This window comes from Schistosoma haematobium, chromosome 1 (genome assembly GCF_000699445.3).
Source record: "Schistosoma haematobium chromosome 1, whole genome shotgun sequence".
Lineage (NCBI taxonomy): Eukaryota > Metazoa > Platyhelminthes > Trematoda > Strigeidida > Schistosomatidae > Schistosoma > Schistosoma haematobium.
Window position 1 is genome coordinate 56,316,995 of NC_067196.1, and position 27,001 is coordinate 56,343,995.

Below are 27,001 nucleotides of genomic sequence, written 5' to 3' on the forward strand. Positions count from 1 at the left end.
AATTTTACTCCACATAGTTACAGAAGTAGCCTATCAAAGTGAGATATATTTACTGAAGTTATACTAAAGAAAAATCTTGTTCCACTAATATGGACTTTCATTAATTCAAAGAGGAGTAGTAATAAAGGAATTCAGTTTTTTGAATTATTCACAAACTTTCCATTTTAATGATTAATTTGTAAAAACGATAGTAGATACAGTCATAATTATGAGAGAACTTCCTTCCGTTTTCACATGTTTAAACGTGTGTATTTTCAATATTTGGCAATATACATATTGATTAGCGTTATTTGTCAAAAAACGTATTACTTGGCGAAATCAATTGGTAGATATCACTGAAACCGATCTTAATAACCAACGTTTATTGACCAGATGATATCAGGGAAAAAAGAAATTAATACCAACAACCGAATTCACAGGTCTCAGACATCTCTGAAAAAAGATTTTCAATGTATTTAATCATGACGTTTTAATAATCCGTTACAACAACAAGATCATAACAAAGTTTATTTGTATTTTTCTAAATATCCTGTTTTAAAAGATTAGGAACACTCGTTTGGTAAGCATAAAACTATCCAGCATTTACAACTTATATACCACTTAACAAGTAATTATCTGGTTTCTGAGCTTATTTGAAAAAAAGCCATAGCAACCGACATCTTGTGAGCAAATCATATCAGCATTGTTAATAAAAAGCAATGAAATTGGGATGAATAATTTCGAACTGTTAATTTTATCCAATACTACATTATCATTAGTTTTATTTGACATCTCATTGTATGAAAGATTACTTTTGTGATCATTATTTTCTAGCTTTCAGTGTGAACGATATATATCTACACTAATACTCAGGCTAAACAGTGTATTTATTAAGAAATTTTGCCGAAGTTTTACTATATACCATTAATTAGAGAATATTTTAGTCCTTTTTTCAATATTTTTCACTATCATTTGTTCATTATTGACAGTTTGTCAAATCAAAATGCATAAAACGAAATTTATTTATCTGGAGACAGTCGTTGATTGTGAAATTAACAAAACGAGATCACAAAAGTGTATTAAAAAAGCAATTCTATATTACTTAGTGAATTCCACATGTTAAAGAGTTATTCGGCGTGTTCGTTTAACTGAAACACTCAAACTTAAAAACAGTTTATAATATTTATTATCTTTCTCTATATATCATACGTATATGAAACTACTTAAAATATGTTATCATCTTTCAATAATGTAAAATATAAATTTCGGCGTGTTTGATGTTGATATTGATCTCGAGTTCAGAGCAGAAGTAGATAGTTGAAAACAATATAAGGTGGTTAGAGACAGTCAACATGAGACCCTTGATCTAGATTTGTGCTATTTTAAATTCGTCATAAAGGTGTACCTATAACCTTGATGGACTGATACACCCTGATAGACTTGATTTTGTGTCGTTCAGCTTCACAGAAAGTGATCTTTTCACTGAACTATTCTGGCCGTAATAAGTGGTTTGGTGGAATCAAACAAACAAAACGAAGTTAAATGTTGCGTTTTTCGAATATAATTAACATGAAAAGATCCATTGTCTATCCTAACGATAAGTAGCTGGAGATGGTTGACATGAAAGACCCTGAACCTAAGTTCAGTGCTAGTCAACAGCTGTCAATAAGGTAATCTCTAATCTTGAAAAGACTGACACTTATAGTGAGACCCTAACGTGGACCTCTTTGTAACTCAATCCTAGGTGTTATCATTGAGCTAATTAAACAGAAATTGACTTCTTCCAGGATTGAGATGTTTACACTAATTTATTACTAATTATCAGACCTGTAATGATAATCAAAATTTTATCAACTAGGTTATTACATGTGGCATAACAAAATGGCAAGTTATCAAAAATGTGAAGGATTCACATTGAAACTTCAATTACATTTTTATAACTGTTATGTCTTTTTGTTATACTATTTTCAGCTGCATGAAATATATGCATTATGATGGAGTAGAAAAACATTAATTTTGACTCACTTTAGTGATTTTGAAAAAAATATCAGTGAAGTAGCACAACACATAGATGAAGTTTAATTTTCTACTTCTCACTTCGAACAATTTGATTTACGCTTTTATTCAGTCTGTCTAAAAATGTGATAGATAATTCAACTATTCTTTCCACGTGTAACATGAGATTACTAAAACTAATGAAATGTCAAACTCAAATATAAGCTATACATTCTTCATTTCGTACTATAAGAATATTTTTATTGTCACCCCTCTCTGAATATAATCACCATATGCTCACTAGCGACGGTTTTCAAGAGGTATTTCCTGGAGTTCTAGTGAGAAGCCGTGACCAGTGTGTTCAACCGGGTCTGTTGTGAGATGGTAACTCACTTATGACAATGGTGGACGGTGGCGTAACTTCGTGGATAGATTGAAGTTAGACATTAACACCGTCGGATGCCGACCGACTCAGTGGTCTAGAGGTTAAGTGTTCGCTCACGAGGCTGACAGGTCCTGGGATCGAATCTCGCGAGGCGGGATCGTGGGTGCGCACTGCTGAGGAGTCCCATATTAGGAGGAAACGGCTATCTAGTGCTTCTAGGTTTTCCAAGGTGGTCTATCTTCAATTGATTCATGAATTCAACTATTAAAGCACTATATTATCCACAAAACCCCTCTCTAATTCTTCTTTTATTCAAACGAATAACTAACTGGTTATTTGAACTATAGTTTATGTTATGTATTGTATTATTATGGATTTCTATTCTCAATAATAGAAGAGACATTCACATTGATTATCCACTGAGTGGTAACCGTAGTTAAGTTTTTTCAAACCACAGTATTGATAAATTGCGATGTAGGTAATGGAATAAATATCTTCACATCACCTGAACTATGTTTTGATGGAATAGGGTCGTTGGTATACCAGTGGAAATCCTGGACCATGGATCTCAGTTTTACAGGAGGTCAGTTGCTGTCCGTATGGCTCAGTGGCAATGTCTCTATGAGCCCGGTTAACGCAGGTTCAGTTTAATCGAAACTGGATGTAGGTCGGGGTGATAAGTGTCGTCTATCACGAAACTTGAATTTAGGGTCTCCTGTCGACCACCTAACATCAGAAGAGACACTAGATCTTTCGAACGCTGAAAATGAATCATGCAATTGAGAGTCAGTGGATGCAAAATCTAACTTGTCTTACTTTTCATGATTGCACCATGCCAATTAATATTTAATTTTTAACCTAATAACTTCATTAATACAATAGATTGTTTGCTTTCAATAGAAATTATGAAGTACACTAAACCTGTTTACACATATCTGATCGATATTTGAACTTAAATGGACAATGTATAACATAAAGCTTACAACCTATAATGTGACTTTTATAATTTTAAACAAACTTTGATAGGACAATGAGAAGACAGAGGTGATCTGAAAAAAGTGATGTATTTCCACTACACATTTCAAACAATCTGATCACACACATTTGTCAAGGTGTTTTATATGGAAATTAATAAAGGTCAATTAAATAAAAGTTCAAATAAGCATAAAATAATAATTGTAAATAAAGGTGAGAAAAAATCAATATAATATGAAAGGAATAGGGAATTGTTACATTACCCTGGGCCATAAAATAGCTTCAGGTTTATCAGGGTAAATTCAAGGTCATGACTAATTATTTCTGTACATCTAAAGAGGATTTTAATTTGTGAATATCCAAGATTATGACAAACCTAAGCAATTTCTATGCAACTTTTCAAAAGTTATATTGATGTAAACTATGTTCTATCGATGAGCACGATTTTATACTTCCTGCGTCTATTGGAGTATTTGACACTAGTTGGTTCTGAAGCCATCTAGGCACATGTTTTACAACCCTTGATTGAATCGGTCGATTACGTGTCTTCACACAAACATGAACTTATAAATGCAATGGGGTGTGATACAATGGTTTGTAAAATATCTAGACCTATATGAAGTAATGGGCTTAATCTTTTCAATCAAAATCACTTTTCACGATGGCTGCTTTTCGTCTCTATCTTGAAACCATACTGATCGCTTCCTCTCTACATGGTAAAGAGGTAGAAACCTTTTTTTCCGCGGAATAATTGAAAAGGGGGTCCTGGAGTCGATTTATAAACTTTATCGGGTAACCGTTTGATATCGACGTTTCGGTCATCAGTTCGTGTCTTCTTCAAATATAACTGTAGTACTTACTCAATGAGTCCTGTTGAAGAGGCGCTTTATCGAGCCTCTCCTTTGATGTAGACGACAGGAGCCGACGAAATTTAGATATACTTTAGTCCACGTTGGCTACCGATAAACCGACCGCTTTATGATCGCTGAACACTACGAGATTATCATTTAAAAAAAACAGAGAGATTTTCTTCATTTCAAATGATATCAAATACTAATAAACGTCTCTTTTGTCATCTATGTTACTTAATTAACATATCCCCTAGGTGGGACCGTGCTAGATAAGGCAGTTCGTAAAGGTTAGTTGTTTTAATTCTGTCATCATTTCGCCAACAGTATTTACAGTAAATTTCTATTCAGTGAGCTTGCTATTTACAAACTCACAATCTATATCTTCGATTTTATAAAAACAAAGTTAATCTCATTGATCTTTTATTCACTGTTTGAATCCTTCCATTAATGTTTAGGTCTAAAATCGATCAGTTTCTTATTGGCGCATATGCATCCTGTGTGCATTGACTCGACATCGCCTGCTGACGAGCCCCGAATGGGATGAAACGCGCATTCCGAATTTCACTATTAGCCATCATCCATCTCTGCCTATGAGTTCGATTTCATATCCTCTTTTTAATGGTAATGACAACATGTTATACAGTATCTCCTTATTTTGTTTACTCACCTAGAAACGAGATGTCTTTAGATAAAACGAATTTTTGTTTTTAATGTGGGGAATTTATGGAGATCATCGTATTTTAACAGTTGAAATCACTAGTCTATATAAGCCATACCGCAATTGGAAACATGAGAGCACTGGTCGGTCGTTTTTGTCCTAGCATAGACTCCTCAGAAGTGCACATCAACGATCTCGTACGCGAGGCTCGAAAATGAGACCTACTGTTTCGCTTACGAACCCTTAACCTCTAGACCACTAAGCCGGTGTCCTATATAGATGGCGTTTAGCTTTAATCAATCCATGATCTTGTGCAATCCTTCATCCATTGCATGCGGTACTTTTCTTAAAAAAATTTTATCTATGAAGCTATTTATGTTGGCTGAAAAAACGCGTCTCTGTCTTCACTTACTGTTTTTGTACTATCTTATTTCCATTTCTCATATACTGATTTGAATGTAATAAATGGGAATAAATAATTTATAACCAATATCTATTTTATCATGTATTATAACTGTGTATCTTTCAAAAAAGGTTAAATTTCAAAATACAACTCATTGGACACTGTTTGCTTACTAGTGATTAACTATGACCTAACGGAAATACTTTGCTCCCTGAATGCTCTTGAATATACAGCCGTAACTGTTTAGATTTTGGGTTGGAACTTTTGTATCTTAAACTTTTAAATCATAAAGTTCAGATTAAAGTTAATAATGCCTCATTCACTGACGTCAAGTTCTACTAAATAGATATTTTAATACATCATACATTAACACCATTCAATACCGCTAATTTCAAACGGATATGATTAATTGTCATTGTTCTACCCACTAAACTATATAATTAGGTTTTTTCTTCCTACTTGTTTATCTGAGCTATATTAAAACGTGTAAATAAGTAGCTAGAAAATATGAATCAAATAAAAATGTTAACACCACAAAGGTAAAATACCTGAAAATGGAAATTAGGAAAAGCAAAAGTGTAATTATTTAGGTCATTTTTTCTATTGAGACGTTCACCTTACTAGTTACGTGATTTGGATGATAATAATAATAATAATAATAATAATAACAGCAGTGCTGATAAATGATATTGAAAGTAAGTGTAAGTCAATATGGAATTTGAACGAACGACGTCTGAATTTACCAATCAATTCTAAATGTTAAATCGAGGATTATTATTTAGAAACTAACTACTTACCACAACCATATTTCTGATCTTAAGTGTCAAAAAGATTATCTACTATTTTGGAATTGACCTGGACAGTTTTCTAAACAAAATATTTAAAAACCAGACTACTATGTGCTTTGTATTAAATAACTGTGGAAATAGCAGCATAATTCAACCATAACTTTTAAATATTATGTCTGTTCATCATCCAACCATTTAATCAACTTATGTGCATATGGGTATATTTTGTTACTATTGTACACACCAATTGATCAATTTTAAACTATGTGGTATATTCTCTCTTTCCTGTTTTTTCTTTTCATTTTCTAGTAATTCTAGAATGGATGAAGTCAGCTAGCAAAAAAATCTAGGACTCGCGTTTTATACTGTTTATGACTCGTCAACTGAATGTACTCAGTCCGTGTTGACGTTCACACATGGACTCGAACCTAGTGCCTTACGCTCCAAATACCTAACCTATTATTTACTGAGCTACTAAGTCCAGACAGTCAATGACACGTGTAACGGATCAAGATTATCCTTAATATGATGTTTCAAATCATTTGAAATTGAATTGGCTTTTTAACCTTATTATCGTACGTTAATCAATCCAAATGAATTAGATATGAACCATGGAGCATCGGACAGTAGTCTTGTTGTAATTCTAAGCTTTGTAGAATCGAACCTGGAACTTTCAGATCATATGGCGAGTACGTTTGTTTTATGAAATTATTCTACTTCAAGATGGCCTTAATTACTGATTGACATCGGCATGAGAGCTACAGGATTCCGAAGAAGTAATTTGCCGCACTACTTTTTGCTTAAAAACCTGAGGGTTTCGGTTTCAATCACTTATGTGGTTGTAAGTGGACACTGTCAAGGAGTCGTGTGTTAAGACAAAATGACTTTCAAGACATCTCTAATTTTCAGTGACACTCCAGATTTCTTCAGTTCGTAATAAAGTTAATTTCAAATTTAACGTACTCTACATTACCTGTAATTTAACAGAAAATAAGGTATGCTTATCACCGGTAAATACTGACGAAACTTTATTTGGGATTGTACATCATTTTACTACGTATCTTTGAGTCGAATAGTCTATGAATAGAATCGTTAGCTATGTAAATAAAATATGAATTATGTGTAAACACTATATATCCGATTCCCCCCACAATCCTTATGTTTTCAATGAAATTTTAATGAGGATATAGTTTGGTGATTGCTTAACAAACGAGGGTAAAGATAATTATACTTTTAATGTATGATTATTATTATTATTGTTATTATTAATGGGTTTCTTCATCTTTTATAAAGGCAATAATCGATCCTTATGTATGCTGCTTAAATAAAAGTTAATTATTTGATAAAATTAACATTTATTTCTTATAATGAACATTGAAAACAGTTATTACTAAATTCCTAAGATAATATATTATTTGTTTACAAACAGGCATAATTGAAATAAAAGATCCAGTTTAGTGGAATGAAAAAGAAAGAAGCTTTTCTTGAATAATCTACCAGATTTATTTTGTAAATTGTATAAAAAGAATTAGTAACATAGAATAAATTTTTTTTAAGTTTCAACATTTAAAGTTAGTAAATGTTGAATTAATCGTACTTTAACTGAAGATAGTGATGGATGTGTCGTTCAATTTCGTGGATGAGTTGAAGTCATACATTAACACCGTCGGATGCCGACCGACTCAGTGGTCTAGAGGTTAAGTGTTCGCGCACGAGACCGATAGGTCCTAGGTTCGAATCCCGAGAGGCGGGATCATGAATGCGCATTGCTGAGGAGTCCCATATTATGAGGAAACGGCCATCTAGTGCTTCTAGGTTTTCCAAGGTGGTCTATCTTCAATTGATTCATGAATCCAACTATTAAATTATTATAATATCCACAAAACCCCTTCTGATACTAATTTAAATTACTATAATAATTTATTTTAAAAAATTTAATATTTAAGAAGATATACTTTCGACAATTTCTCACGCTACTAGGTTGTTACAATAGAGTCAATAAAACAAAATAAAAGCAATTTTATGATTTATCTTGATGAAATACAAATAGATATATAAGTTAGAAAATGATTATGACATTGATAATAATGAGAAAATTTTTAGTCGGAAAGATTTTTTATAGGCTATACTTCTAAAGATGTAATATCAACAATACGGATATACCTTATATAATTGAGACTACAAAGAAAAATAATCGAGAAGGTTGTAATCACGAAAGTAACTTTGGGAGTCTTTGGAAATGACTGATCATTAGTGATTAATGTAGTATATATTAAGTCCTTCTTAATGCTGATCGCATTGTATTTATCAGTTTATAAAATGGGTTTTAAACTAGTGACTCGGAATATTGTGATAAGCTCATGATCAGACATAATTGATCAATCAGTTGTACGGATATTTCAGTCCTACAGGAGGTCAGTTACGACCCAGGGGACCGGTGCCAACATCTCTGACACGGGATTAAATCAACGTGGGTGTATCAGTTCCATCGAGATTAGAGGAATCCATTAGCAAGTTAAAAGTAAGTTAAAAGCCGTAATATTGCGCTTGGTCTCAAATGAGATATAAATATTGAACTTATATCCTGAATTAAGTCTGACACCATTCATATGAACAGACAAACTGTGACGTAAATAAATAAATAAATAAATAAATAATGCTTAGTGGTTGACGTTACTTCAACTGTGAGTACCAGTCTTTAGATAAGGGTATATATAATTAAAAAAGAAAGTTAATGAGGCAAGAATTGAATAGACACATACATACTCACAAGAACAGAGAAATATATGTACTTAGATTGACAAAGCAAACGCAACGTCCTTTCAACTGACCTACATCTAGAACTCTAAACAACTATCTGACAACACCAAAGTCATAATTTTTAACACTAACGTCAAAACACTTGTGATGTACTATGCAGCAAGTCGGAGAACTACTAGAACCATAGTCAAAGTGGTGCAGGTATTTACAAATAATCTGATGTTTCGTTTTCTTCATGTCACTAGCTTCAATTTCAGTCTAAACAGTTTAATTTATCAATAGTTGAGATCATGAGTCAATTGAAACTAGACCACCATGGAAAACCTGGAACCATTCATTCTTTTTTCTATTCATGTTCAAATTCGTATATATGTATTCGAACTTTATTAATCGTAATAATTTTCGTGTTTTAAATAAATAAGCAAATAAGTGAGAAAGACTAATGAGAAAGTATTGGCAGTTATGTTTCCACTTATCTAAACCTGAAAAACTAGTGATGACAATGATGACAATTTTGCATTAATTAACCAGTTGACTAATCATAATCGATATTGATTGGCTAGATCAAGGTAAATAAATTCCGTAAGTGAAATATTTGCCAAAGCAACAAGAAATAAAGTGGAGTCATTTTTCTGGTCAAGGTCAATAAAGGAAAAGCTGACCAGTAGACAAGCACGTGTCCATAAAAGATATTTTGATCCGTTTGCTGGTTGATATTTTATGTTTAAGTCTAGACCAGATAAAAAACACATACTACTTACTTCTAGGCTCAACAAAAACACATTAGATTACCGTTCACATCAATTGTTGTTGTATAACTTGTCATATACTATTGGTCTATCGATTTTCGATAAGATTTCTCGAGTTACCTTTAAGCGATTACTTTTAGCAATTTACCTTTAGCCATATACAATGTGATAATGAGAAAGATTGAGGATAGTGACGTTGGTTTGTAGATGACCTTTGAATTTATGCTTTAAACTAACCGATACTCGTCTTCACGTACATTTGCGAAATCAAGAAAACCCATGTTTCAACTCGAAACAGTTATCAGATAACTTGTTTATATTATCTAGTATGATCAATAATGAACTTTGATACTAATTTACTCAACTGTTTGATTATTTAACACATTTTAGTCATCTCTAATTGTTGCCTCATGATATATCACATAGTGTCTGATAATTAGGTATTTCGATACCCATGCACTCAAGCAAAAGTATAAAAGTTCTATAATACCTTACCTAGCAAATATACTCTATGACGAACAGGTTGTTAGAGTTAACCTAGTCAATAACCTGCATTCTTAACATGTCTCTAATTTGAAAAGTTGTACAGTTTTCCAGATTTTTTCAAACCTTTTTCCCATTTTTTGTCTTTGTTTCTGTTTTTTGTATGTAAGAAACTTGTTGAAATATCCTGTGCTGAGAATTCTATGTTGTACCAAAATGTAATATTGAATAAAGCCATTAATAATAATAATAATAAAATAAATGTTAACAATCCTTACAAAAAATTACATTTTGGACTATCATCAAAACATAAAATTGTTTTTTTCAACATATAAGATTAGTGTACCAATGATAGACATTTAAATTAGTCCATGATTCCAGTTCAGTTACCGCATAGAGGTTCATGTGTACATAGACTGAAGTTATCTGAGTAAATGTGAGGAACACTAGGAGAACCCACCTTCCATAACCGAAGCAAGTGAAGCAACGATCGAAATAGAAACTTTTGAGGTTGAAATGCAAATATTTGAACTACTAGACAAATTATCCAATCACAAATAGATTGATAAATGTGTTGATTACTATCTTAGCTGCATTATTTTTTTATTATGTATGTTAAAATATTTCTCAGTTATAACAATAAGCCTAGAAATAATACATCATAACAGTAACATAATGTTTAAGCCTCAGAAATACTTATATGTAATGAAAAATGTAGAGAGATCTATATTATGAGTAAGTAAATGTGAGAAAAAAACGATGACATTGTCAACACACTCCTAGATTAAGTAACTTGTTTATGACCATCATTTAATGAGTTCTTCTCATACACTTATTAAAGTTATTTAGAATTTATTATTGATTTGTGATAAACTGATAATAAAATGAATTCTTTAACTTTCTATTCTTATTGTTATATATACATAATTACATTGGTCATGTATGTAAACCCAATTTGTCTGCGGATATACCATTCATCACACTGAAATAATGAAAGTAAAACTATAAACTTGCATAGACTAAAGGTACTTAATTATTCAGTGGGAATTATTCATCAAATCAATTTAGAAATACCCACTAATGGAGTGACATCATCATCATCATCATCACTTCTTGTAATATTTATTTCTGTATCGGGTATTTATTCAGTTTCATATTTTACTCATCTTCTATTTATAAAATTATTGATCAGTGTATTTTCGTTTATCCTAGACTTCTTTAAAAGGCAGATAAACTTCGATAATATTGTATCACTTCCTATTTAGTGATATTCAATCAAAGGTGATGAATAAGAAAGTATGTGATATTTCTTTGATAATCAATGATATCCATCAATAGTTCATAGTGCTAATTACTTATTATTTTGTACATATATAATAGTTTATGCTGGAATCCAATGATTCTACGATCTCATCCTACTACACGTTTTGTTACATATCGTCATTTGACATGAAGATGAGAATTCAAGTGATAGTCAATACTTTATTCCTTTAACTGGTTTACCAAAGAACTTACCTTAGATATGAGTGTTTTTCACCTTTAATCACGTTTATTTTGTGTCCTATATTTTATGAAGAAGAATGTTGTTTCGCCTTATCATTTTTCAGTTTTTCGATTTTTTGATAGTTTAATAAGTAGACGAAGTTGATCTGAATAATGTAATTTGTTTATGTTAACCGTTTCGATCATGTAGTCGCGTTTATACTTGTCAATGGATTTATATATGAAAATTAATGGAAACCAATCAAGTAAAAGGTTAAATAAATATGATTGAAAGTAAACGAGGGGAAGAAGGATATCACTTAGCAAGAACCAGATAACAAACTTCATTAGACCGATAAATAGATTGAGAATTACCAGGGAAAAATGGAGATTAGAATAAATTATTTTCGTCAACACAAAGTAGATTTAAGTTTCCTAATGGAAAGGGTTTCCCTAAACTGAAGATTATTGTCTTGGAAATTTTCATATAAAATTGTAAAAATTGTTTTATGGTCAATCCTATAGGCTGTTTTAACTACGTTTCATTGCAGAAAAGGGGGATATTTTTACTACGTACATTTATCATAGCATTTTACGCTAATTGACTATGAAGCCAATTAAATGCATGTTCCATTACTCTTGATTGTATTTTTTTGATTACTCCTGCATACGTATATGTGCCACACAAATACATAAATTGATAAATACAGCATGAAGCAATGTAGTCTATATTATTCGGTTCTCGATAATAATCATTTTAGTGTCTTAATAAGTTTTCTTAAGACTCTTTTTAATCTATATTTAAAAGTATGCTGTTCGATTTTAATATTTGCGGTAAAGTGATGTAAACCCTTTTCTTCGAAACAGACAGCAGAGATTTTCGATGTTGATTAACATATATCGATTTATAAACTTTAGCGTATAACCGTTCAATATCTCTATTTCAGTTAGCAGTTCCTTATCTTCTTGAGTAGTATCTTTAATAAAGATTTATTAGATTCTCTTATAGAAGTACTTTCGCTAGTCTCACTTGTATTTCAGTGGACACAAAGTGTAAAAATGTTGATATTGACCAGTTCAGTGGAATCCAGGACGCGCGTTTCGTCCTATTTGAGACTCGTCAGCTAGATGTACCTGCATCTCAAAGTTGGTGTTCACTCTGGGACTCGAACCCAATACCATTCGCTTCAAACCCCATCGCTTTATCCACTCAGCTACTGAGTCCTGATAGCCACTTGCTTGTGAGATGGGGTGAATTTAAATTCACTTAGTATTGTTTGGCTTGTATCTTCACATTGAGGTTTAAGACTGCAATGCACGAACAAGTGGCTATTAGGACTCAGTAGTTGAGTGGATAAAGCGATGGGGTTTGAAGCGAATGGTATTGGGTTCGAGTTCCAGAGTGAATATCAACTCTGAGATGCAGGTACATCTAGCTGACGAGTCCCAAATAGGACGAAACGCGCGTCCTGGATTCCACTGCTAGCCAATATCCGTCATTGCGAACACAAACAATGTTTGAAAAGTGTTCCCAAATCCTCGGTTGATCTGAAGAAACATAAGAATAGGTCGTTGATAGCGTGACATGATTTAGAAACAGGACACAAGATCAATTTTGAGGGAACCAAAATACTTCAGAAAGGTTTTAACATACATAAAGAAAGACTGACAGCAGAAGTGCTGTATATATGTGCGAACAAGAACAGCCTGAACCGAAAGGACAGTATTCAACTAGCAACTACTTGGCAAATATTCGTTAATAGGTAATTGGAACCTTGCTTTATTTAACCTGTTTATTTCACATGCATCGTTATATTGACGGGAATTAATGAGTTATTTTTAGCAGTACAATTATGTATTTGATTCTCATTGTACATGCACATCAATGATTCAGAAACAATTTCTCAACCTTCAACTTGCACTTTTATTTTTCCTTCATATAAAAACATATTGACACCGAATATCATTCATTAATAACTCAATCTTATAAGTACATACTTACATACACAGACAATTAGTTTCAGTCATTTATTTTCACATACTGAACTTTTCACATGATTCGGACTAAACTGACTCATGTTATCCACTTTACTTAAGTCAACAACTAAATATGACTGGAATAGCACAGTATAGATTTGATTTGATTGCTAAACGCTATATATTTCTTTGATGATCTTGATTTCGATTATACCCTGAAGAAGTTCGGGAAAGTTTGCTGGACGAAACACTAGAATTATCTGAATTTCAATCGCTGAGATTATCTCAAATATAATTTTCACATACAATGACTTCTCTATACTTGGCGCCCAATTTTTGTCAAACTATTCGTTCTAATATTGACGAATATTCTTATAAACACATGTTTTTATTGTAATAAGTTAATGACTACTTGCTCTATTCGTTTCTTGTGACAATCGTCATTTTAAAAAAGACTTTAAATGATATGACTCAAAATTGCTTACAGAGAGACATGTGCTTTCAGACTTCGACTTTGTATAAATCATGAGTTTTTTATTATTTTGTACCTTTTATTCCCTTATTTCACTCATTCTTTTCGAATCATGTTCTCTGTATCTTATCTATCATCCCTAATTTTCTGTTTCACTTTGCTGATAATAGATGTAACAATTTGGACCAATACATCACATTTATATCGTTTATGACTAACAAAATAGTGTTTAATTTAAAGAGTATTCTCTAACATTTACTGGTTGTTTAGTTATCAACAACTTATAATAAGCAGGGATGGATGGTGGCTAGCAGCAGAACCTAAAACGCGAGTTCCATCTTATCGGGGACTCTTCAGCTGGATATACTTGCACTACAAAGTTCATGTCCCCCTCGAAACTCGAACCCAATACTGTTCGCTTCAAACGCCATCGTGTTATCCATTTAGTTACTGAATCCTGATAGCTAACGATTTGTGAAATGGACTCTACTTATAATGGATGTAACTTAATGTTAATTTCATGGTAATCCGTAAAGGATGTATATATGACAAAAAGAGACTAATCAATTACAATCCCAAACATTAACTGGAAGATTCAAGCAACCATTAGTAATGAACTTATAATAATTTTACTATGAGTTGACTGACCGTCCGGAATTACTGTGTTTATCTGAATTATTTATTATTTACTCGAGACATATGGCATCTATTATGATATTAAACATGAAAATGATTGGCGTTCATAAATATGATGATTACAATAATTAACATAAACCTTTTGTGTTGAGTATAGATACATCAGAATATTTCAAGATTTTCAATGTACTAATTGTTTTAATTTATTTTTAAATGAATCATATCCCTCAAAGCTTATACAAAGTTTACTCAAGACCATATACTTCTCATTTCAATCAAAACTACACTTTATCTATTCATGATTATTTCTACTTTAGTTAATTAACTTAAATCCCAAAAATTTATTGTATTCACTATGGTAACCAATTCTCTTTTCATCAAGCCCTTTAAAAGTTTTAAAAAAATGTTGGAAAATCGTTGTGACTTATTTTACCTTTACAAATACTAGGTCATTATTAACTAAAGGTTGTTAGGATAAACAAAAAAATATGATGGATAATTTTAATGAAAACTGTTGAAGGATTTACTTGTTAGATGTATTTTTCTCTTTCTTAACAATCTAAATTGATCTGAAAACAAATATTTTCACATATAGTTCAAATTAATATAAACTACAAGCCTTAACAAATAGGAATACTGGAGATAATTAAACCTAGTTAGATCATCAGGATAATTTCTCAGTCTGTGTTGTGTTATGACTAGTCTAGAATGAGTTAGTTAGGAATATGGATAATTTATTTGGAAAATGCCTTTGTAGTATAAAACACTCGTTGATACTTAGTTCGTTTGAATGTTGTTTTAATTTAAAATCAATTTTACTATTCAGTATTTTTGTAGACGAGTAAGTTTCATGGGGCATCGAAATTGTTGTTACGATTCACCATATAAATCACAGTAATAATCATGAAATTTGCAACTTACAGGAAGAGATATTCATTCATTGTTTTTGGGTTTACTTACATATTGAATCATTTATATATACTTCTAGAAATAAACCTTTCTAAAAGATTACCTGACAAACATCGTATTTGTTTTGCCTACTACTGAACTAATCGCATGTTCAATGTAATACATTCCACTCCTTTTAACTTGAACTTAAATGCTTATTAAACTATCAGACGTTTTGCTAATATTAAAGCTTACAGACTTTGGAGAGTAGTGATCTCTAAAAATTAAGGAAAATTAGAAGACATACATTTTGTTAATCAAGGTAATATTTTACCCAGTCGTTATTATAAACATGCATAACACATAAAACTGACAGGTACGTTTTAGATAGAGTCTGAAGGAATAAAGTCTCAGTAGCATAGTTTATTTTAATTTAAAGTAATGTTTACGTTTCTCTGAATATTCTTCAGTAAATTTGTACATGAAACAAACAGAGTTACATAGCAATAGAAATCATTGAAATATCAGTATTCAAATTTATACCATTATGAGAAGTACTTTCTCGTCTCAGTTAAAAAATGACAGACCTTTCTCAATCAATACTCTTATTTACAACAATTTCTAACGGTTGTTTTATTTAAAAGTATCAAGCTTTGGAAATATCTTTGCATAAAAACATTAAGTTGGATCCAGAGGGACCTTGAATAGCGATTATTTTCAATTTGATTTAGTTTCCATCATTATAACAAAGTTAGATTATATGGATTCAATAGAATTAAGCTATTTTGATTTCTGTTTAGAAATTGGAAAATTCTAGTTTCTACTATAATTTTAATTGTATACAGAATTACTCAAGTTAATTCTTAAAAATTCTCAAACCTTTTCAGCTGTGAACACAGTTGAAGGAATTTGTGTTTTCCTGTTGTTGATATTAGACTGTAAATGATCAGTTTGTTTTGCTTATGTACACCCTAAGCAGATCTTTTCAGTATTGTCACTTAACGAATAGTAGTGGAATCCAGGATGAGGGTTTCATCCTAATTATATTTCGTTAGCAAGACTTAACCCTATTCTCAATAGAATAGTGGATAATGTATTGGCGTTTGAAGCGATAGGTACTGGGTTTGGATCTCATTGTGAACATCGACACTGAGATTCAGGTGGATTCAGCTGAGGAACTCTAAATGAAATGAAATATTTACCATATATTTCATTACTAGCCATGATCTGACCTGCTGAAAAGTGTTTACACGTTTTTCCAATAATTTTAAGCTCATTATGGGTTAACTTTTCCAGTTTGTCCGATAAAAAGCAAAACCTATTGAATAAACCATAAACAATTTAACTTTCTCAGGATCATGGTCATGAATATGAGTCGAAAATCAATAAAATGTACAAATGAAAGGATATTCGTTTTACTTCAGCGGTTGAATTCTGTTGTAATGCTTTTTACTACACAAACTCATATTTATCCATAGTTATTATCATTATGTATATAATATCTAATAGATTTTAGCGATTTCGGAATTAGTAATTTAGAAATATAAATTATGCAGCTTGTAATAATATTAGTTGCAAATGGACATATGTATTGGTAGAATTATGTTCAGTTCAAAATGACGTGACGAAGCAAACTAAAATAAACAACATTCGAGGAATCAGCAGCTTGAAAGAAATAAGTAGCTACTGGGTCATACAAGATAAACAAATTTATAAAACTAATAGGTTATATACAGAAGTACGAATATTGAATTTCCCCTTGAATCGCACAAGATAAATTTGTATCTTACAATCACATTCTTTTCTTTTAAAGTTGGAAAGCTCAAATTATTTATTAGAATTCCAACTTACTTAAGTTACAAACCGTAAAACAATTGATTATATATATATATATATATATATATATATATATATATATATATATATATAGAATACCATAACATATACAAACAAGTGACAATAAGCATAGTATAGACTAACTTCTGTCAAAATCACCTTTGTTAGATCTATATCAATAAGTTACGTAGAATGATAAATAATATTGATTTGCCGATTTATTGTTAGCAACATCCTAAATGCTTCGTATAGATCTGTCAATAGTAATAGTAACAATTTAGCTAGTTTTGCTATCCTTCAAGTTAACTACATCATTTTTGTGTTTGAAACAGTGAAATATAATAACACACGTTAATAGTCAATGTTTATAGCATTAAACAATGTTATTTTATTTATAACAAGCTTTTCTAGTGTTTTAACTATGTACTTGTGTTCAGATAGTGTTGTTTGTTTCTTACTAAAGACATTTACTGTTGACTAATGACACTTAAAAAAATGATAGATTTCAAGCTAACTTTTCTAAGTGTTATTTATTATAACCCAGACTAAAATCAATTTTAATGAATTACCACTATTTTGCTTAAAAATACCCAAGTGTGAATGTTTAGACACTGAGTTTATAAAGCTGAGTTACGGTTTATATTTATAATATAATATTAACGAATATGAAATTACTAGGACAATTTATTATGAATGACAAATCATACATTTATTTTCTATTACTCATTTATAACAATAGAAATTACGGCATATTACTCACAGTAGTATAATATGTAAAGTAATAAATGTCAGTAAAAATTCTATTTACTATAGTAACCCTTTGATTTGGACTTAATCAATTGTGTGAAAGTATACCCTGTGCGAATTTTCTGGTATATTTAAAAATGAACCATTTCAAGTTTCATTACATTATATGTTATCAAATATATATATCAGTCTTAATTGTGCTTGTTCAGCATATTCTTTTTCTTTACATTTCATAGTGTTGTAAAGGATATATATATATATATATATATATATATATATATATATATATACAAGAGTAAATCTAAATGTACATGAAAACATTTTACAGTAACAAAGACTATAAAACTGAACACAAGTAAACAGTGTTAAGTAAATGATAGAAACTGTAATGAAATTAAAATGTAAATATGAAACTATAACTGATTTTTGATTTATATTTGGAAAGTGTATGTGAAATACCAAACTGAATATCATTTATGAATATTTTTTTCTCTCACGTTTTGTTGTTCTATTTAAGAACAAAGAAACTTAATTGTTATTTGAATCACTCAAATAAATGTTGATTTATATCTAAGATATATGTACACAAAATTATATGTACTAATAACGAATCAGAAGTTAGTTTACTATCATTTGACCTTGAGGACTAAAATCTATTGATTTTCAATAAAATTCTCAATCACATACGTGCTATTTATAATTATGGAAAGAGAATATTCTTCAATGTATTGTGATATACTATTGTCGATTAATTAAGTTTTGGTAATAAATCTTAATTAAAATTGTTAGTGTGGAATTTTTATATTCACCCGTGGTAACAGATAAAATAGAGAACAGTTTAATTAAATAATTGTATTTGTGATACTGTTGTACTAGTATAGTGTTACATTTCAAAAGCGGCTTCTGTTAATGTATATCTAGCCGAATATTTTCATGGTTTTTTTAATTTGGATATAGTCAATTAAGCTACCTAATAAATGTAATAGTAATTGTAGTAAAATGTCATTTCCGATCTGGACAATTGTCGGGTACTAATGAAAGATTAATGTATCCACTTCATTTAAATGCGTGATTATATGAATTCATAAGATGATGAGTATATAGCATTATTCGCCATAAATAAAGGACATATGAACTCATTTGAACGTTATACTTAGCTTAAAAACTTGATATATGACTGTTTATTTCCCTATAATTAAAGTTAATACTTGCAACTGTTAAAAAACTAGATGAATTTAGAAACAGAATTTCTCAAAAGCTAACTAGTTGGATTCTATTTAAAATAAAAATATTTTGTAAGGTATTATCAATAGTTAGCAAAAATTAAAGAAATGAAGCATTTTATGTTGATCAAGTTAAAAAAAACTCATATATCATTTTTACTACTTTATTTGTTATTTCAGTAGCATAAATATTATACTGCAACTTGAAATGAATAGCTAAATGTATAACATTAGAGTAATATTTTTCCTCGTTATCGATAGTATTTGAAGAGTGCGATTCCCCATAATGTCGATTATTTTTTAGAAATTTCTAATTTTGCTTATTTACTTTGTATATTTAAGTGTTGAACAAGAGGTCGTAAGCTTAAAAATAATTCTTAGTCACAACTGATTGGTCACTGGGTGGTGATCAATGTCATGTGTGTCAAGTACTTATTTAGTGCAGATCGAACGCTATCGACCATGTTGCAATGTGGCCACCAGTCTAGGTGACCTGACACTGCGTGCACTGTATATTGAGATTAGACGGTGGTTGGAGGTATTCAGCAGGAAACCCTGGACCCGGGTTTCGTGCTACTTGGCACTCGTCACCAAGGTGTACCTGTAATCTTGAGGGAACTGGTGCTCCCTGGGGGATTCGATCCCCTGTCACCCAGCTTTACAGTGTCGACACCAGTCTAGGTGACTCGACGCTTTTTATCATTATATTCATTACAATTAATAAGTAATCTTAGTTTGTTAAATACATTTTAAGGACAAAATTTTGCAATTTTTTCTTTCATCTATTTTCATTCATTAAAGATCTGCGCACCTCATGAATCATAAGCAATGATATTATCAAACGTTAATTGATATAAAGAAATAAGGTCAATATATTATTTTTACAGTGATGTTTATCATAGAATTATTCACGCCTTATAGAGTAATTTAATTGGCAATATGAAATAGAGTAGCAAACATTTAAGATGTAATTCTAGAATTTTCAGCGTTCATTTGACATACAATAGTTACCTGCATAGTGTGATACCATGAATTTATACCACATCTCATTTAAAATGAAAGAGTGAATGGGGAGACTATAATTTATGGACGACCTTTAAATGATAGTAAAGTGATGTTGAGAAACTCCAATTACTTACTAGAGTCAAAATAGGGCTATAAATTGGCATGTAGAATTAGGACTGGTAGCTAAAGTTAGAAGTTAGGATTAAGTATTAGAATTAGGGTTTTAATCATGAACTGACATCGACTATAATGCGAAAATGTTCTTTAGTCATAGAGGTGAATTAATTTCGCGCCAAAATTCAAGATTCCCAGTCTTAGCTCTGAGTGATTCATACATAATTTATAGTCTCACAGAATGAACTATTAAGTTATAAAGTATATTTTATCTGAGTTCAAGTAAGTTTTGATCTTATTCTATTCCATTTAACAGTACTAAAACGATTATTATCATGTTGTTTAGTTTCAAACGTTTCTTATTATATTACTTAATAATAATCATATTTACCAAATCATACTGTTTGTTTCTGTGTTAATGATCAATCAATGAAATTAAGTTTGTTATAAATTGGATACATTTTATTGTTTTTATGTTATACAACTATAAAATCAGTTAAATTAAAAGAAATCACAAAATCGTTTATTGTAGCATAGTTGTATTTATACACATTCTACGGTTACGATTATTACTATGAATAAGGTTTAAGAAACTAAGCAGTACTTACAAGGGAAGTTTATTCAAACATTTTTTTAACCTTTTCAAACAATGATTGTTTATAATATTTGGGATTGATTGAAACATTAATTGTAAAATTAGTTTCTGAGAAAAATGTTTTACTTATGCAGATAAATATCTATCGCCTTAAGATGGTGGAGTTTGTGCTGATAATGTTGTTCAGAAGAACGATGAAAGCTCCACAACTAAACCATTCAGTGTAGAGAATAAAACTCCATTAAAATCTATTGCCTTTCATATTCTTAATTGATTGGGTATTTACTCTTATTAATAAGACTACAAAAAACATGCATATACACCATGCTTACTGTTTCCCTTTGACAACAACAAAAAAACTCGATACGATGAAACATCGGCTGTTACATATATTTAGTGAACAGGAAGAGTGAAGTTATATTTAACAATCAGTAGACCTTATTGTGATCATGTAACCAAGATAAAAAGTAAGGTAATTAAAAAAACACCTGACAATCATTTGTGTGTTTTTACGTAAACATAAGTTTTAGCATTCAGTAGTTGTATGTATCCACTTATAGATTTAAAGACGATTCATAAAAAACATAATGAAAAATCCCTACATAACAATGTCTCAGGATTCTTCAATAATTATAAGGATTTTCATTAATTTTCTTTTGATATTCAAGATTAAATTGATCAGTGATTGTTAATAAATAGTTTCTGGCTTGTAAAGTGAATGAACTATGCTTCTTCTCACAAATCAGAATATAATTAAACTTCGTGGATTGGTTGAGGTTAGACATTAACACCATTGGATGCCGGCTCAGTGATCCAGTAGGTTAAGCGGTTGCACGCGAGACTGAAGGCCCTGGGTTCGAATCCCGCGAGCGGGATCGTTGATGCGCACTGCTGTGGGTCCCACAATAGGACAAAACGGCCGTTCAGTGCTTCCAGGTTTTCAATGGTGGTCTAACATCAATCAATTCATGATCTCAATCATAAACTGTGTATATTTTACTTCAGATAAATATATTAGTGTTTTGATGTAAGCCTTATTATTTATAGAATAATCTACTTTTAAGTAATCTTTACAGAAGGCCTACTCGGATTTCTTTGTTAGAAATGTACTGTGACAAGTTTACATTTCCTAATCTTATACTGTGGTAATCAGTTTCAATGATATATTAGAACAGTCTCTGGATAGAGTGGTGAGTAATATTTCTGACTTTTGAAGAAATTATATATCTATTCAGGACTGATGAGTATGATTAACAAGGAAGGTAAATTAAAAATTTTGATTACCTCCCTTTAAATTACTGTTATTATTACTACTATTTACAGCTAATACTATGACTAATATTATTGTTTTTCTAATACATGGGGTTGTGGAGGTTGTTGGATTTCGTTGTTTTACATCACGGACTTCTCCTAGTTAGGCAGTTACAGAAAACCAAGAAATATTAGATACCCATTGTGTGATGGTAATGTATTTTTCAACAGTACACATATGCGATGGCTATTTAACATAGATAAGTCCGTAATGTAAGACTATAGAATTATTACTACTACTGTTTTATTCTGTGCTTAAGTGATTTCATCTATCTTAAAAATGCTTTCAGATTCATCATACGCTTTCTATCCTGAGAAATTATCTGAATTCTTTTAAATTTGAAGTGGCTATCACGCAGCCAGTGTAAATATATTTTTTGGTTCCAATTAATTCTGGTTTCCTATTTATCATTCCTTAGTCTGTCCTAAAGTAACGTTATATAGTATATAATAGAGATTGACATTTTAACTATTACTATTGTTAGTGATTTGATATCTAAAATATGAAATAGGGTTATTAGCAGTGGAGTAGGATCCACGTGGTATACAGAGTTCAAGTTTTTCTGCTGAAACTGTGATTCCGGTATTGATCAAATTCCTAAAGGGATCTGACTGTATAAAGTTTCTTAAACACCAATAACACATGGATAACTTATTAACTAAAATTAAATATTTTGATGAATTCAAAAACCAACAAGTATATTCAAGAAAAATTTCTGGGTGAATTAACATTTAACATGTGAAATTGCTCACTTCAATAATTTGATCTCCAGCTTTGAGACCAGCTTTCTCTGCATTACCATCTAAATTAAATGATAGAAAATGAAGAAACAAAATAAATGGACTTGTGGATTTGAACAGAAACGTGTATACGAATTAGAATTTGATTAAAAGCAAAATGATTACTACATAAATCTTGATTACTATTGCCATGTTGTGATTCTAATCGGTTCGTATTAACCGGATAACTCTCTCTCTCAGTTACATTCTAGTTGAAATATTAAACTGATATTATTATTAATGGATTTATTCAATGTTATGTTTTTGGTACAATATGGACTTCTCAACACAAGGTATTTCAATAAGTTTCTTTGACAAAAAATAGAAGTGAAAGAAACTGATAATTGCATACATATGTGCATAAGTTAAGTAGATTAACCAACTGGAGCTAAATGATTTTTTTTACTGGAAATTTGAATTTGTAAAACATTTTTAGTAAGAAACATTTTTAGGAATATAAGTTATTGACTAGATCAGCTCTAACAACCTGTTCGTCACATAGTATATTTGCTAGATGAGGTATTGTAGAGCTTTTACACTTTTGCTTACGTGCATGGATTCTAATGTATTGAAGTATCGTTCGATCAGAAGATATATAAGGAGAAAGGTATGAATGAAGTGGATGGTTAGTATCTGATAAGATAACACCTTTCAGGAATTTAGTTGTCTATCTACAATCCTAATAATAATGACCCTAAAATATTCACCAAACGCCATGCTAGCTGCCTTTAACACTCTTAGCAATACAGCAGTCTTTTCTCAAAAGCGCTGGAAAGAATAATGGTGAACAGTAAAGAATAATAGGTAATATGCATGAACCGACAAATTTTAAGAGTAAATGACGAGTAATCCCAAAAGAATGCATCCTCTTCATAAAGTAAGTGAGACGAAGAAATTCCTTCGATAATAATAAAATATGAGAAGACCAAGAGCGATCAGAGGAAAACCTTTCACTAAGATAAACGACTTTGACACTGTGTTTATCAAGGAATCTCCAGCGGTACGAAATCTATTGGATTCCAACAAGGTGTTTAGGTGCTGTTCATGTCTCAGGCTAAAGTTAACAGGTTGACATTTAGACGGGTTAAGTGTGGAACCATGAACAACAGACCACCACTCAATACGAGACAAGAACTCTTTCATTTCAGGGAGATACAAAGAGGGAGAAATCGGCATACATACAATGAGATCGTCCACATATTTAACAAAAGTGTTTTCCGTGGTAGACGGAAGATCATGTAGAAAAAAGGAAAAAAAAGAGGATGGAAAGGACAGCTCCTTGTGGCACACCTTCATGATAGAGTAGAAACGTTGAACACTCTCTTCCAAATAAAATTCTATTCTCTTCCAGAGAGGTATGAAAATATCCAATTGGTTACTCACCTGTTAGTGTTGACGCTGATTAACATGTTAAGTAGTTATCCTGGAATAGAGTCAAAGGGAGAAGTATAATCCCGGAAAGTGCATCGAAAATACTTTTAACCCTTTTTCCAGCTGAACACTATATTATTATGCAGAACAGCAACAGCATCTAAGGTGCTTCTTTTGCAATTGTAAGCAAACTGATACGGATCAATGTGCTCGTTTAGTGCAAGTTGAAGTGGAAGTATCAGTAATGTTTGTATTGTTTTGAGAGAAGTTGAAGTTAGTACTATGGGTCTAAATTGAACATTCTTAACGCCAGATACTTTCCTAAGTATTAGGATTACATTTATCTTTCTCCACATTTTCAGTACGAGGTTACTTGAGAAGGATCTGTTAAAGATGCTTGTGAATGGATAAAACTGAATGTTAGCACACTTTTTATAAAGGTTTTGGATTTCATCAAATCCAAGAAATTGGGACGGGTTAAGCGACTGGAGACATTTTCGAACATCAGTTTTAGTGAAACTAGGAACACAACTATTCTTCAAACCTGTGGATATAGGGAGCATGACATCAGGTGACTGACGTACAAAAGACAAACGTTCAGCTGGTTATCACTTCTAATTTACTTCTCACCTTTAAGTTCTTCAAATAGTTTTCACATATTTGGAGAGCTTATACAGGATATATGTTTCTGAGTAAACGTTGAGTCCAGACGTCTAATATCTAGGTTTATTAGAACATTTAAATTTCGAGCTTCAATGAAGTTTTTCTCCTTGTACATTCTTTCCTTCACCCTCCGAAATCGTTTTATTTGTGGAGATGTAAGTTGACCAAAACTTATAAAAATGGTTTCAGGGAGAAAATAAATATCAAAACAGAATTTATGATAACAAATGATAATATCAACGGTGTTTTCCAGTGAGCCATCCGTAAATAATCCCGTTAGTCGTACGAAACATGTTTTCCAGATGTTGGATAATTTCTTTGTCTGATGTAAGAGTGTACTCTTTCCAAGTATGATATATACTTTAGGTAGGACACGAATTATACAATGATCAGAACTAGACAGTGGAACACGTTTATGAGTCACATATGTACCCACATCATTAACGAAAACTGAGTTTAAATAGGCATCCAAACAAGTAAGCAAATCTGGTGGCCAAGTGATGAAAGGAAGCTACAGCCACATGAATTAAAATCACCAACTACAATTGAAAGTAAACCATGAAAGCAGTAACAACAAATTCAGTGAATTCATGAGCGAAAACTGATAGTGTAGATGATGTGCAGTCTGAAGTCACGTAGGTGTTAGTAACAAACACAATTGTATTTATTCAAGTGTTTTGTACGACATCTTAAAGTTAGACAGTCGATAAAGTCGTTTGAAAACTTAAAACATGCAAAAGTAGATCGACATCAGTTAACGTTTGCAAACATAGCTACATCGCCGTAACACCTATTCTTATTGCTTGGTCGATCTTGACGATAGATATTAAAGTCTCTCAGTGATATTAAGCAATCGTCTTGTAAATCACCTAACCAGTATTCTTGAATTGTGATTGTGCCTCAATTATGATGCATGTTTTGACTTGGTAGGATTTGAAGATAGTCCACCTTTTCAATCAGTGATCGACAATTAGAATTTAGCAGTTCAGAAGTCGACATCTGATTAATGTTCATTCTCTTCAAGGCGTGTTGTCAGCCACCACGATGTTTATGATTATACATTTTTGTACCTTGTGAAGCGATAAAACGTAAATTTTTCATATACACACCTGAGTAGGTTATGCAATCAATAGACATGATATTGTGTTAAGATAAAAAGGACAACTTGTTGAAACATCTAGATGGTAGGAACAGGTAGTCCAGATATTCAAGCAGGCCACCAGAACTGAACAGTAAAAATCTGACATCACTCAACCAAGTGATCTCTTTTATTTCGTTATTATAATTGTGCGCTTTATCATATGTATAACCCTCAGTGTGCACATTTTTTTTCAAATTTAGTATGATTATTAATTATACAATACGAGAAAGATAAACAGAGAATAATGTACACAATTGAAGTTGAAAATATCAGCATGTATATTAAATAAAAAAAGATGAGTTGTTTTATTCTGAATTAACTATAAGAGAGACAAAGGTTATCCATTGATGAGAAAAATTAGCACATTACAAAGTCATTAAAAAAACAAATGGAACTGAATGACGATAAAATAACTTTACTGAAGTACACCTTAATTAAAAGTTAATCTAATATAATTTATGTATTTATTTGGACACATAAATATTGGTACAGAGGGGCACTGGATGCGTCACACAAGCCACTTGATTTGTGTGTGGTCTATGCTACTGCCGGGTGCCCAGATCGAAGCAGATGATTTTCTTAGGGGTCACGCCTGGAGCCTTCGACCTTAGGGTCTGATCTACAAGGCAGTGGAGCAACATCAAAAGATGCAGTCCCATGGTAACCGGTGACCAATAATTGGTTCACACTCCTATTGTTCCCTCAGTATCCTGGAGCTCATGTGCACCAGTGGT

At 31.5% G+C, this 27,001-nt stretch overlaps 1 protein-coding gene across 1 annotated transcript in view; it reads right to left on the minus strand.

Moving 5' to 3' along the window:
- The window catches only part of MS3_00001669 (uncharacterized protein), a 153,542-nt gene that overhangs the window by 55,264 nt on the left and 71,277 nt on the right, over positions 1-27,001 (minus strand). Inside the window, exon 3 of the mRNA XM_051209139.1 lies at positions 23,066-23,115. Coding sequence (XP_051074568.1) covers positions 23,066-23,115 — 50 coding nt within the window. The remainder of the gene's footprint in view (positions 1-23,065; positions 23,116-27,001) is intronic.